General features: G+C 40.0%; 1 protein-coding gene across 2 annotated transcripts in view; it reads right to left on the bottom strand.

Moving 5' to 3' along the window:
* The window catches only part of macrod1 (mono-ADP ribosylhydrolase 1), a 112221-nt gene extending 98917 nt beyond the window's left edge, over positions 1-13304 (bottom strand). Inside the window, exons 1-3 of one of the 2 annotated variants that reach the window (XM_078260475.1) lie at positions 12767-13304; positions 10449-10547; positions 9621-9728 (exon numbers count right to left, since the gene is read on the bottom strand). In XM_078260475.1, coding sequence (XP_078116601.1) covers positions 9621-9728; positions 10449-10547; positions 12767-13184 — 625 coding nt within the window. In that variant the 5' untranslated portion in view covers positions 13185-13304. The remainder of the gene's footprint in view (positions 1-9620; positions 9729-10448; positions 10548-12766) is intronic. The other variant, XM_078260476.1, reaches the window with a different exon arrangement.
* Positions 13305-13987: the final 683 nt, after the last annotated feature.

Below are 13987 nucleotides of genomic sequence, written 5' to 3'. Positions count from 1 at the left end.
TTAATCCTTGGCCTGATGCTGTTAAAACCCTTATAAAGTGGTTACACATGCAAAGTTAGATTTCCACTCCATGTCCTCCATTACTCCAGTCAAATGAGGAAACTGCAGCTCAGGTGAGATCTGAAAAACAATTTTAGCTGCTCTGAAGCAATTTACAACAACAAGTCAGACCTGACAATCTTCCATACACACTTGAGCAGTGGCGAAAGCACGGATGTCTGCCAGGTGCTAAGCACAGCGCTAAGCTCCATTGACAAAGCAAACTAAGAATCAGTGAAGCCTTGCAGAGGGGTGTGATGCTGTGCTACTGTAGGGCATTGCTCTTGTAAGGGGCTCTATACCTGCAGAACCGAGGGGATCACCCGTTTTATCCTCTTAAAATCAAACAGGATCACTGAACACATCTCTCTCACCTTTCTCCTCCAGCTGTTCTAGTCTCTGTCTGTCTGTCTGTCTGTCTCCATGCCCACCCAACGCCCTGGTCCCTTCATCCTCTATAACCAAGCTCCATAACCAATCTCCACTACAGCTATCATTCAACTATCGGTCTTCATCAACCACAGACTTCTCTGGAAGCAATAAAAGATGCTCCACCGCTGTGTTGAATTTATATTGGAGGCATCCAAGCTCAAACACTGATGTTCAATTATTGATGCTTACCCCCACACCCATCCTCTTATACGTAGTTATGTAATAATCAGTGATGGGAATAACGGCGTTATAAATAACGGCGTTACTTTTTTTCAGTAACGAGTAATCTAATTGATTACTCTTGCCATCTTAATAACACATTACCGTTACTACCAAAAAATGAGGCGCGTTACTATGTTTTGTTTTTTTCATCAGACCAACTAGATCTCTGAGTCTGAGCCGAGAGGCAAAGACTTTTTTTTACTGTTCTTCCTTGGTTAGTGGGCAGTGCATGACGCAAGTGCATAAATGCTGACGATTGGCTGAGGTTGAGTAAAATGTCATGGTAAGCCAATCAGAGGTAGAGTTGGGCGGGTGTTCGAAATCAAGGAGAGGGTTAACTTTTCCTGCTACAGATTTTCCACCATGGTCAGAAAGAACAGGGGAGACATGTTGTTTCTCTCACTATGACTCTAGAGTCGCTACTCGCTCCAAAGCTAATCGCCGTCACTCTCTCACTTCTCCCTGGCTCTATCACCCACCCACACACAAGTATAAACATCAGGCCACTTACTTTACTTGCACTACAAAGAGTGTATATATTTGTTATTTATTTTTTGGTATAGTGCTTAACAAGCATAATTTAATTTAGCCCAGTTGTGGCCTGTTGAGGTGTTGTGTTATTTGTATCGATCCACTATATAAACATAATATCTACATATGGCATTTGATTGGAGGCTAGTCTCACTTTGTCCCACAGCAACATTAAAATAGTTTAGATTTGTGTACACGTTAATAATGTATTGTATTAAGTGTCCATTTCATTAAAATAATCAGATTTATTATAAATAATTGAACATGCACATGTATTTTAAGTTCCATTAAAGAGGGGTAGGTGGAGGTGGGGTCACATTTGAGCATTTAAAAATGTACTTGAAAGTAACACAATAGTTACTTTCTGAAGTAACTAGTTACTTCCATAATTTGTAACTGAATAACTTATTTAGTTACTTTTTGGAAGAAGTAACTAGTAACTGTAACTAATTACTTTTTAAAAGTAACTTGCCCAACACTGGTAATAATGAAACATTAAGTTGATATTGGAAGGGTTTTGCTGTACTGATGTCTTAAATTCAAGCTTCATATTAATGTATCTATATTTACATTTTACAGTGAGATAATATCAAAGCTCTGATAACCATAACAGGCTTTCCCACAGTGCTGTATAGCGGTGGCGTGTCACCTCCACTAACATCCAGAAACTAAAGACCAAGGCTGTTATATATGAAAAAGAAAAGGAGAAAATCCTCACATTTGAGAAGCTGGAATCAGAGTATGTTTGGCATTTTTGCTTGAAAAATGACCGAAACAATTCACCGATTATCAAAATTGATTGACAATCGATTAATAGATTTAGTATTGCAGCTCTAAAAATATATTACACATTGCATTACAATACAATACATTTTACAGATAAAACTAACATTAGTGAAAATAATCAGCAGATTTATTGATAATGAATATAATCAGCGACCCTGATGTTTTTATTTGGAAACTAGATGTGAAAAATTGTGAGTTGTCTTCAAGGACAAGACATTTAAAGGTTGCAACACATTCACCGCAGCAGTTTGTGCCACTAAAACAACTGGAGCGAGGCAGCCAAACATCTGGATGTTATAAATATGGTGAGCCCAAGAAGACAGTCTGAAAAATGTTAATGTTCTAAGAAAAACTTTCCACGTCCCCAAAACAAACAGCTTGACAGTAATGTGTTGAAAATGTGAAGACGGCGTATAGAAAAATATTAGCCAACTGGACTTTATTTTATTTATATATATATATATATATACACACACACACACACACACACACACACACACACACACACACACACACAGGGCTGGCGATTGCTATAGGCGAACTAGGCGATTGCGTTGGGGGTCTACTTCTCATTAATAATAGAATTAGAATGACATGCGAAATAAAACATATTTATTAAACATGATCATCCTAGGGCGCCCCCTCAACCACACGGAGCTCTGAAGCAGACCTGTGCGTCGCTTAGCGTCCACTCTCGCTGTAAAAATAGAGACGAGCAGCGGCACAGACCTTCCGTGGTCTGTGCAGCTTCAGGTTTATAAGGGACGCGCTCTGCTGTGGGCATGCTGCGGTAGATGTGTCCCGTTTGTGCTCTGTGTATTTCTGCAGTAGGTCTAGTTTCGGTTTTCCACCTCCGATGTAGAGCAGCGTTCAGCCACTTCCCTGAACTTTGTCTCATTCAGAGACCAGAGTCTCAAATGGGGCTCTGTGCCTGTCAGAAGGTCTGAGATCTACTGTATCAGCAGAGCAATCACATAATGCACAGCAGACTGTGGTGCAGGTGGATTCTTTTCTGAAATATTGTGATTTCATTCTTGCAATAGCCTATTATCACTTTATTTTTCTCAAAATATCACGACGCCTCCAAATCTCAGAGAGCACAGATGTGATATATTTTGAATGTGCGCAAAATTTTGAACATGAGTAGAAATATTGCTCAAACACATCTGAAATATAACAGTCCAGGGGTTTATTAATTCTTTAAAATGAATTCATGTAGCCTATCACTGAGGTGAATAATTGTCATATGCACATTAAAAGGAGGTTAATTCCCCAACAAAAGACGCAAAAGAGGGAGGGAGGAGTAAATGATAGGCTACGTGTGTGGTGACTCAGATATAATTAGAAGTTGATCCAAAGGAAAATAAATAGATGAAAGCAATACAGATTTCCTGAGTCTTACTGCAATATATTCCATTATGTTTTTATATTTGGATTGTAATCTATATCTATATATATATATATATATATATATATATATTTTTTAGGGCTGTCAATCGATTAAAAAAATGTAATCTAATTAATTACATACTCTGTGATTAATTAATCGAAATTAATCGCATACATAATTAACGGTGCCTGAACCGATACTTTTTAAGAAAGCAAAAAAAGAAAAGAAAAAAAAAAAGGGTACTAAACAACAGTTGGTGACATTAAAGAACGGCTTGTTTATTGCTAAGGCCATATGGTCAAAATTAAATGATTTAATAATAATGTATAACAATAACTTATTTCACCAGTAAATTGCTGTTGAACGACAAAAACAACAACAAGATAGGAAAAGGACATTTACAATAACTTCAAATGCACCACAAGGCTGTAGTTTACCAGTTTCATTGAACACACCGTCTGTGTTGTTTCTCCGATGGCAGCTGCAGATTGTTACATCCCGGTGTTGAATCCTCTACAGTAAAACACAGTCAAACTTTACACCGTTTAGCGTTAGCTGTCAGCATTGTAACCGTGTTTAATCCAGCTACTAGCTAGCGGTAGGCTAACGTTAGCTGCTGTCGAGTATTGTGTTAACTAGCGTCACATGCAGCGGGGTTTGTGTTTCCTGTAACGTCTGTTTCAGAGCAGCAGAGAGAAGCGCAGACATATCAGTGGCACCAGATTTTCGTCTGTATGCAAACGTCAATATGGAATGGATTAATCTGCGTTAATTTTTTTAATGCGTTATTTATTTCTCAGATTAATTAATCGAAATTAACTAAATTAATAAATAAATAAATTATTAAGTTATTTTGACAGCCCTAATAATTTCGATTAATTAATCTGAGAAAAAATAACGCGTTAAAAAAAAATAACGCAGATTAATCCATTCCATATTGACGTTTGACCCAGAGCCGTTCTAGCCACCATTCAACTGTAAAATGAAGGAGGGAGACGAGAATGTGCTGCCTGGATCATTAATTGGAACATTTACTTGTAAAAATCTTCTTCCTGGCTACCGAAACCTGGTTCCACTGATATATCTGCGCTTCTCTCTGATGCTCTGAAACAGACGATACCGGCAACACAAACACCGCTGCACGTGACGCTAGTTAACACTATACTCGACAGCAGCTAACGTTAGCCTACCGCTAGCTAGCAGCTGGATTAAACACGGTTACAATGCTGACAGCTAATGCTAAACGGTGTAAAGTTTGACACCGGTATGTAACAATCTGCAGCTGCCGTCGGAAAAAAACAACACAGACGGTGCGTTCAATGAAACTGGTAAACTACATACATTGACAGCCCTTTATATATATATATATATATATATATATATATATATATATATATATATATATATATATATATATATATATATATATAAGCCCATTTTGTCTTACTCAGAATCAGTTAGAAGGGGCTAATGTTTAGTTAGAGTTGTATTATTTTCAGGCCAGAATGTATTCAAGGTGATGTGTTTGAGGTGATGTCTTGACTGAATTGTACCATTTGATTTTGTCAGCATCTCATGTTTTTTTCTGTTAATGTCACAAAGCTTTTCAAGTCTTCCATCAGTTATAACTGGCTTGTTTGTGCTTGGCTTCTCTGAAGAAATGCTTGTCCTTATGACCGACAATATTCCTTTTTAAAAGCCTACGTCACAATGATGCCACGCTGACAGTAAAAATTACGCATTCAGTGGAGTCTGTAAGTGAGACAAAGTCTGACCTTTTTTTTCCTGTCAACATCACGTCAACATCCCTCTCATCAGTCCAGCTTTCTTTCTAGGTTTCTTATCTGTGAGGAAGTTACAGTACAGTCTACAGACACCCTCTCCCTCACACATCCTGTCTATCACCTGCAGGCCAAGAAAACGATTGGCTCTTATCGTGTATCTCTCAGCTGTTGCCACGGTGAGTGGGTTTCCAGCGCCATCCAACAGCTTTATCTCTGACCTGCAGAGGAAAACCTGGGAGACCCTATCTCATGCATGCATACACAAACATGATAGGACACCTGCACTCAAAACACACCCAAAAGTACACAACAAGCACGCACACCCGTCCTGATATTGCAACACACACACACACACACACACACACACACACACACACACACACACACACACATCCATAGAGCCATGTTCATTTCTGGCAGCAGGTGTATCTGTGCGCAGGTGTACACATGCAGACATACATGTATATAATATTTTCAATACATTCAAACTAGTGTGTAAAGGTGTATAATCACACACACTACACACTACACACACACACAGACTCAGCGAGCAGAAATGACAATGACAAGTGGTTCAAGCTCTAAAGACTGAGATAGGACCAGAATAATCTTTATCACTTGACGGTGCACGGCTTAATTTTAGGGACAGTTTTTTTATAGTCTAGCCTGAAAGATTTAGCAGCCGACTCTGCTTCTGCATTTACTCTGACACACAGTGTTAGCTCAACTGGAAAAAAGGACATTACACAAAGAAATACTGAGAGAACTTATATGTCCAGTTTTTAAATCTTTTTCAAATAAATATAAATTCTACAGAGAGAAAAGAGGTAGGGCAAAATAAAAGGCATTTGATGTCAAACACGTTAAAATCACGACAACGGCTGAGAGTAAGTGCTGGAATGGAAATGAGGAATACAACTTTTGCGAGGGAAAATGCAGCTCAGTAGAGCTAAGCAAATTTGCATTTAATCAATTTGAAAAAAGGTTTTAATGCAAAGTTAGTTGCAGAGACGTCGTTACGCACACACACACACACACACACACACACACACACACACACACACACACACACTCCAAGAACTCATCAGTCCAAAGACATTTCATTGTGCAATCCATCTTAATCAGCAAGCCCATCAGAGACAATATATCCTCCCCTCCATCTCTCTCTCCTTCTCCGGACGGAGTGATTGAGGGGTGTAAAGAGGAGGATGTTTCTGCCCGCCGTCTCCTCCCCTCCATATCCACCCCACCCACCCCCACCAGGAAGGCTCTTAAGTGCTTGTGGGTTTTTATGTTTGTAGTGTTTTATAGGAGTGGGCAAGAGCCAGGGGCTGTAAAAGTGTGGAAGGAAGGAGGGAGGGGGCGGAGGAGGGGGAGGAGAAGAGGAGGAGACGTGGGAGGAGTGAAGAGTTACTGTAAATCCGATCTTTATTGAGAGAAACACAAACGACAAACAGCGCCCGCCCAGCCTCCATGCAACGCCCTCTTTACCTGATCAATCAGTGCTGACTGAGGGTAGGAAGGAAGGAAGGAAGGAAGGGTGGAGCAGCACATTACTTAGTTTCCACCTGTTCATTCAAAAGGTCTCCGGGGCTTCTGTGTCTGTATCCACATCTACATATGTGTGTTTTCGTGTGTCTGTAGTCAGTTGCTCACCACCAGCCAGGCCTGGAAGCCCCCCTCCCAGCCTGCCTACTAGTCTGCCAGTATAGCGTATAATTGGCCACAGTTGGCTTCAATTGAATGTTTGCTGCGTTATGGGCTAAATTATTCTTCAAGGCCTCTCATAGCAGCCAGAAAGAAATCCGCAAAACTCCCTTCCACATGTCAAAAACCACAGGCGCTGATTTGGCTGCTTTCTAGCGCTCATGCTTTGCTGTTAGATCTGCAACAGGAGAATAAGCTTGCAAGCAATGTTCTAAATGAGCATAACTAACTGTCTCTTTTATAATTGTTCTCTTGACCCTCGACGTCTGTTGGCCTCTCTTTTATTTTAATGTCATATCTCTTTAAGTGCGACTGACCTCACTGAAAGCCTCTTAGTCAATCAGTTAGTCATCGAATGAAAAGGTCAGCCGCTTAGTCGACAAAATGACTACGGAGACAGTCAGCTGGCCGGCCAGGCAGTCAAACAGAATAAGGATGATCAAACTCTGCTGTCCAAAACCCCTTTGCGGGTACCCTGTACCTGCTTGTTGCCATGGCAATGCAGTCCGAGATTTAAAAACACTGTGTGTCCTCTCCCTACCTCTCTTTTCTTCTTTTCACTCCTCCAGACTCTCCCCTCGCTTTTTGTGAGTCGGTGTGCTGACTCTCTCTCATGCTCTGTCTCTCAGTCATGTTTCCTCTGGCATTGTCTCCCTCCCTCACCTTGCCTTGTCCTCTCCTGCTAAATGACACTTTACTGGCTGTTTCCTCTTGTTAATTCCATGCTACTTTGCATCGTGCGACTCTGTAAAAAGCTCTTGTAAAATGCACACTGCAACACAAAGTCGCCTCTACAGACACACAAGAGATAAATTACAATTACTTACTGTATATACACACACGTTATTACTTTAACATTTACAGGCAGATGCGTGGTCGCAAGCACACACAAACACAAGCAGTAATGCCATAAATAAGAGTGAAAGATCAAAATATTCAATGGATGCTGCCACAGCGTACACCTGCTGACAGTCAGCTGCCAATGAAGAACTATCATTTTCTGCTAAAGCCTCATCATCCCGCATCATTTAGGCATGCTGGCCTGCCTCAATCTCCCCCAATGCACCGTCTGTGCCAAGGCACCGATTGAATTTCCCCCAAATGCCCAAACAGCCTTGTGGGAAAAGGTCTTCAGTAAATGAGCTGGCTTTTAGCTCCATCTAATGGTCACTGGAAAAAGCTCTAATCCTACAACAACTGAAGGTGGGGAGGGGGAGTGTGTTATGCGGGCATACTAGTCTTTAAAAATGTATAAAGATCATATCACTCATTTAATAAAAGTGTATTAGGTTAGATGAATACAGTGTATCCATTGACGTTGTCAGCTTTTTACTATATTTGGTATCAGCTTTTTATTGTTATTCAGATTAATTCTCAAGACGCCTTTGATTACAGTTTGTTTAACAAATTTTATAACTGGTCAGTATTACATTGGTTTCTCTATGGAAAGCCCAAATAATTACATTTCAGTATTAATAAACTTCCTCATGACTATTGATATTTTAATTATAATTAACCTAGGAACAAATTAATTGTCTTATTGTCTGCAAGTCATTTAAAAAAACATTTCACCACATTAAAAATGATTTTCTGCCAGAACACCTGTTAATTTATTTTAGTATGTTTTCATGTCAGCTAAGACAATTAGTCAATATATCAATTGAAACTTATTTGGCAACAATTTGATCACCAATTAACTATATAAATATATATATGTCATAAAATGTTTGAACAAAGCAAAAATAGCAAATATGGCAAACAATAATTATTGTAAATTGAATATCTTTGGGTTTTGGATTGTCAGTCCAAAAAATGAAATAAGACATTTGAAGACGTCATTTTTCAATATTTTTCAACATCTCATAGACTTAACAAAAAATGGATTGGTCGGGAAAAAATCAACACGTTTACTGGTAATGAAAATAATCCTAAGGTGCAGCAGTAGCCACCAGTTGCAAAAATGCAACAACAACAAAAATGTAGAGTTTTGTTTGGTTGTGATAACGGATGGTGTCCCCAGAACAAATGGCTAGGGCAGACTACATAGACAGGACTAAAAATAAACAATGATTCTTAAGGACCTTTAATAAAACAAAACACACTATTTGTGTAAACATGCAGAATGTCCCATATAGTTTAAGACTTTATAGTATCATAAACTACTCTTATGGTGTGATATCCAAACTACAATTACCGCCTCATGGTTGTATGCTGTTGTAACCAGTGAAGTTGCAGTCAAATTACATCCATGTCTGTCCAGACTCATAATATATGTATTGAAGACTTTATATTTATGTTTACTGTATGTACTTTAAAGAAAACATTACAGTACAGACCTGTTGGTAATCATTTGTCCCTCCCACATCCTGAGAAAACAACATGTCCATAATGGGCACAAACTGCCTCATGGTTGTTTGTGCTAAATTTATATACAGTACATTCACACGGATGCATAAACAGACTGCACTCAGTTTAGCACCACGTTTTTAATCCATAATTCTTTCTCTTATTTTCCCACTGGTTGGCTTTCTTCTTCATATTGTTATTGTGCATGTGTTTTTTTTTTTTTATTCCGCTGCTGGATTTTACATTTGTTGCAAAACAGGAAATAAAATGTTTCATCTTGTTTTTCATCATGTGTGAAATATAATCACTGGGGACCATGTTGGATGACTATCTACACACTGCTCCAACTAAAAACAAACACTTACTCATTTAAACACACATACCTGCATTGACAATAGCGTCTATCTCCAGCTTGGTGATGTCACCACTGTAGAGGGAAATCTTCTTGTCCAACTTTTCATTCCTTTGGTAGAGAGTTTGTTCAGAACCGCCTGATAATGAGACACACACAAGAAGCTCAGCGCCAGTTCATTCAGGAAGACTATTTTAATGCTTCATTCATTCACAATTCTCTCTCACTCTCTTCTTCGTCTTAATCAGCTGATTATGGATGTTTTAGTTAAACCAATCAGATTTTGCACAAGCTCCATCAGCCAATTATGTCGCTGCTGTCAAACCTTAAATCTGTTTTCCTCTCTGCTGCTGTCAGCTGTCATTTTAAATCGTTGTGGCCCTTCTCCTCATCAGAAGTCCACCTCCTCATCACATCCAGATCTTCAGCATTCTCATCATCTCATCACCACCACTATCTAGACTCCATAGGGAGGTTTCCTATTCTACTGGCTGTTGTCCATCCATTCCAGCTCCTGGTCGGGCATTTTACCCTTCCATAAACTTCTGATGTTACATTGCATCTAGCATATGTCAGCATATTCATCTTTTGCTTTGTGTGTGCCTAATTCTGTTTATTTGCCTGCATCAGAAGGTTATATTATATATAAATATATTTATATTTTGCATGCAATGTGCTTCCAGCTCTCTTTACGTTATGTTCCTAATTTAGAAAGTGCTTTGATGTGATGTGGCCAAACATCAGATAACACTAGTGAAAGTATTCATGTCTTTGCATCGATCCGGTAAAGTCTCACCAGCACCACCACCCAACCCTGAATGATCTTGACAGTGACTTTGACTGATGTTGGGTGTCTGACCTGCGGTGGGAGTCCAGACTGAGACGTCAGCCAGTGGCACGAAGTTAGACGTCCTGTAGTACTCACGCCTGTCCGTCTCAGACAGAGACAGCAAAAAGTCTGATAGAGACAACAGAGAAAGAGAGTGGAAGATTGGTTCCACAGTAATTGGTTAGCTAGATATAAAATAAATAGTTTGTAAAGTATTTATTTACGTTAAGGAACAGAGAAACATAGCACTTTTTGCATACCAGACTGAAGAAAAGCTTGATGAAGACAAAAAAATAGCTCATGCATAGCCACCTTATTTTTACGGTCTATGATACCCACCTAATGAACACTTACATTCCCACATAAAACCTAACGCATGTTATAAGATTACAGTACCCTAAAAGTACTTAATGGTCTTTGTGCAGCTTTTGCACTCAAATTCCAGTTTGCTTAAGTACAGATTTACTTTATGAAGACAAGCAAAATACTGCGAAACATTTCATAAGCTTACATATGATAGAAGGTAGCCTACTTTACTTTAGGGCTGAAGCGTTAAAGGACAATTCCGGCGCAAAACGAACCTAGGGGTTAATAACAGATGTGTACCCACTCTGTCGTTCTCCGGGACATGTTTTCATGCTAATCGAATGTGTTTGTAGCTTGAAAGAAGCTAGCGCGGACCGCTGATTAGCTTACAACGGTAGTATTCGGGGCACAGGTAAAGTAAAAATAAATCGCTATTTTGGACCACTAAAAAGGCACAAAATATCACCAAACTTCAACGGTAGCATAATGAGGGTCCCTACATGTTAACTGAAACATTGAGAACTTTGTAAGTGTACAGGCAGTTTATTGAACGAAGAGCTGCGGGAGCTCCGTGAAAGGGCTACGAGAGAGAGAGAGAGAGAGAGAGAGAGAGAGAGAGAGCGCTATACACAACACAGCCTCGTACTTCGGGAAACTGGTGGTGTACCTGCGGACATTGTGAAGCTATGGCCACCAAACAGGAGTGTCTGTGGTGCACGGAGTGGGACCTGTTGTGTCACAACACCCAAGAGACGCAGTGTTTGGTACAGTCTGAAGATTTCCCCTCTCTGATAAACAGGGCTGTACTTGAAACTTTTTTCCATGTCCCGAAAATAAATTGGAGACGGCGACCCAGATCGGAAGGACCAGATTGACAGTTATCCACTGAGTAAGTACACTAGACAAGTTATGTTTTACATCGGTGCGATTATTTCAGATATATTGAGCAAATTGCTTTTGATTTTAGTTGGCATCGCCAGCTGTAAGTCATGACTGGTTTCCCAAAGTACGAGGCTGTGTTGCGGCAGCTCTCTCTCTCTCTCTCTCATAGCCCTTTCACGGAGCTCCCGCAGCTCTTCGTTCAATAAACTGCCTGTACACTTACAATGTTCTAAATGCTTCGGTTAACATGTAGGGACCCTCATTTTGCTACCGTTGAAGTTTGGTGATATTTTGAGCCTTTTTAGTGGTACAAAAGAGCGATTTATTTTTACTTTCCCTGTGCCCCGAATACTAGCGTTGTAAGCTAATCAGCGGTCCGCGCTAGCGTCGTTCAAGCTCCAAACACATTTGATTAGCATGAAAACATGTCCCAGAGAACACATCTGTTATTAACCCCTAGGTTCGTTTTGCGCGGAATTGTCCTTTAAGTCAACAGTGATTTCTGATTTATTGCATGACTCATTTTTTAGAAAGAAGAAAAAACTAATATTTGCGAGTTGCAGTTTCTTAAACTCAACTAATTTGCTTGCTTTTCTCCATTGCATATTATTATCAAATAAATAAAAAATGTAATCAAAAGATCATCTTGGACTAGATAAGAATTTAAAATGATCATTGTGCAACCCAAAAGCATTTATATCATTACTTTGTACTGACTTACATTGTGTTTTGTATATTGAATTTATAGTGTAATATAAAACTCTACTTTGATATTACAGAAGACAAAATTCTACAACCAATTTTACTCTTTTAGGTCTAATGTTTGTATGGACTTGCTGCTTTGCTGTGATAATTGTTTGGTATCATCAATTTTAAGAGCATCAGAATCAGAATCAGAAAGGGTTTTATTGCCAAGTACGTTTTTTAACACATACAAGGAATTTGTTTTGGTGTTGTTTTAGCATATAGGGTAGCTAGTTTTTATTCTTTTAGGGTAGCTAGTTTGTATTCTTTTGTCTTGTGCCAACTCAGGCAAAAACAGCTGGACAGGTGTTTTTCAGCTGGAGACCGTTTCTCTTTAGTTTGATGACAAAGCACACTGCATGAAGCCATGCAAAAATTCAATTTTAATCCTCTCGGCCTTGGTTGAACAGTCTCACCTTTGGTCTCCTTCCAGTCTCCCTCAGCGGAGTTCAGTTTAACTTTGCGGTCCATGGCGGTAACTGTTCCGGTGTGGCGAGAATAGACCAAAGCGACTGTGCTCACTCCGAGGGCGGCACCGAGGGCTACCTTGCCTAACCAACCTCTCATCCCCCGGGGTGAGGAGGAGGCGTTCCCCTGGCTGGACTTCAAAAGTGCTGCTGTCGTTGTTGAAAACTTCTCAGCTCGGAGGGCAGCGTTAATATGGCCGCGGACAGGACTTGATTCTGGCTTTCCTTCCAGCCGCAGGATTCCAGGAGTTAAAATGTGTTTGAACTTGACACCGGCTCCCTGCAAGTCAGCGCGGACACGGGACAGAGGGCCAGTGCACAGTGGGGCTCTGATATATGAAAATAGAGCTGATATTTGCAGTGCCATGCCGAGTGACGCCGAGGGGGCTAACGGTTCGTGTTACTACAGCTTCACGGGGATCAGTGTCAGCCACACTCTGTGGTTAGGTTTCGTTTTCGGTATGAACACTGATGATAAATGTCGGTTAGTTCTCATGTGCCATTTTTGTTAGGGAAGTTTCACATGTGGAATGTACCATTTATAAGGGTTGCCAGTTGGCTGTCGCTAAACAACACACTTTAAAACGTGTCAATAAGCGTTAGTGCGGTATCCAGGCCTGTGTGTACGGATTAGTGTTATTATCAGTGAAAAGGGTATGCTACAACGTGACCAGCGCTGCTCTATTGTAAATCTACCCGACTCAAGTCAACCCCCGACTTAGATGACATGAGAAAGCCGGAGCCAACAACCACACGCCTCCTTCAAGACTGTTGGAAATATTGGAATTACAAGATGAGGGTACACTCGAGTAGACTATACACAGTCTATGGGTACACTGGGCGACCAAATAAGCAAATACTAGTAAACTAGTAAATACAAAAGTAAGCAGGACGTGGGATAATTAATATATCACCGATTCTACAAAAATAGCTCGGCTCGTAATATTATTACGAGACCAGATACACTGAATATTGACACTTGATTTAACATATTGTTTACATGTGTAGTTTTCATATACCGGTATGTCGGTCTTCGTACAAACAGTTTTTGCCCAATAACGACACCCTGAAGGAAAATGTCGCCCCCTTGCGGATTGTAGGCGTACAACTGAATGCCAGGAACATTTGGTCATGTTTCTAGAATTGTTTTCCCCCAATCAAACAAGTAAG

This window comes from Sander vitreus, chromosome 10 (genome assembly GCF_031162955.1).
Source record: "Sander vitreus isolate 19-12246 chromosome 10, sanVit1, whole genome shotgun sequence".
NCBI classification, from domain to species: domain Eukaryota; kingdom Metazoa; phylum Chordata; class Actinopteri; order Perciformes; family Percidae; genus Sander; species Sander vitreus.
Note: the sequence above shows the minus strand (reverse complement) of the source record. Positions and strands in the feature narration are given on the sequence as shown.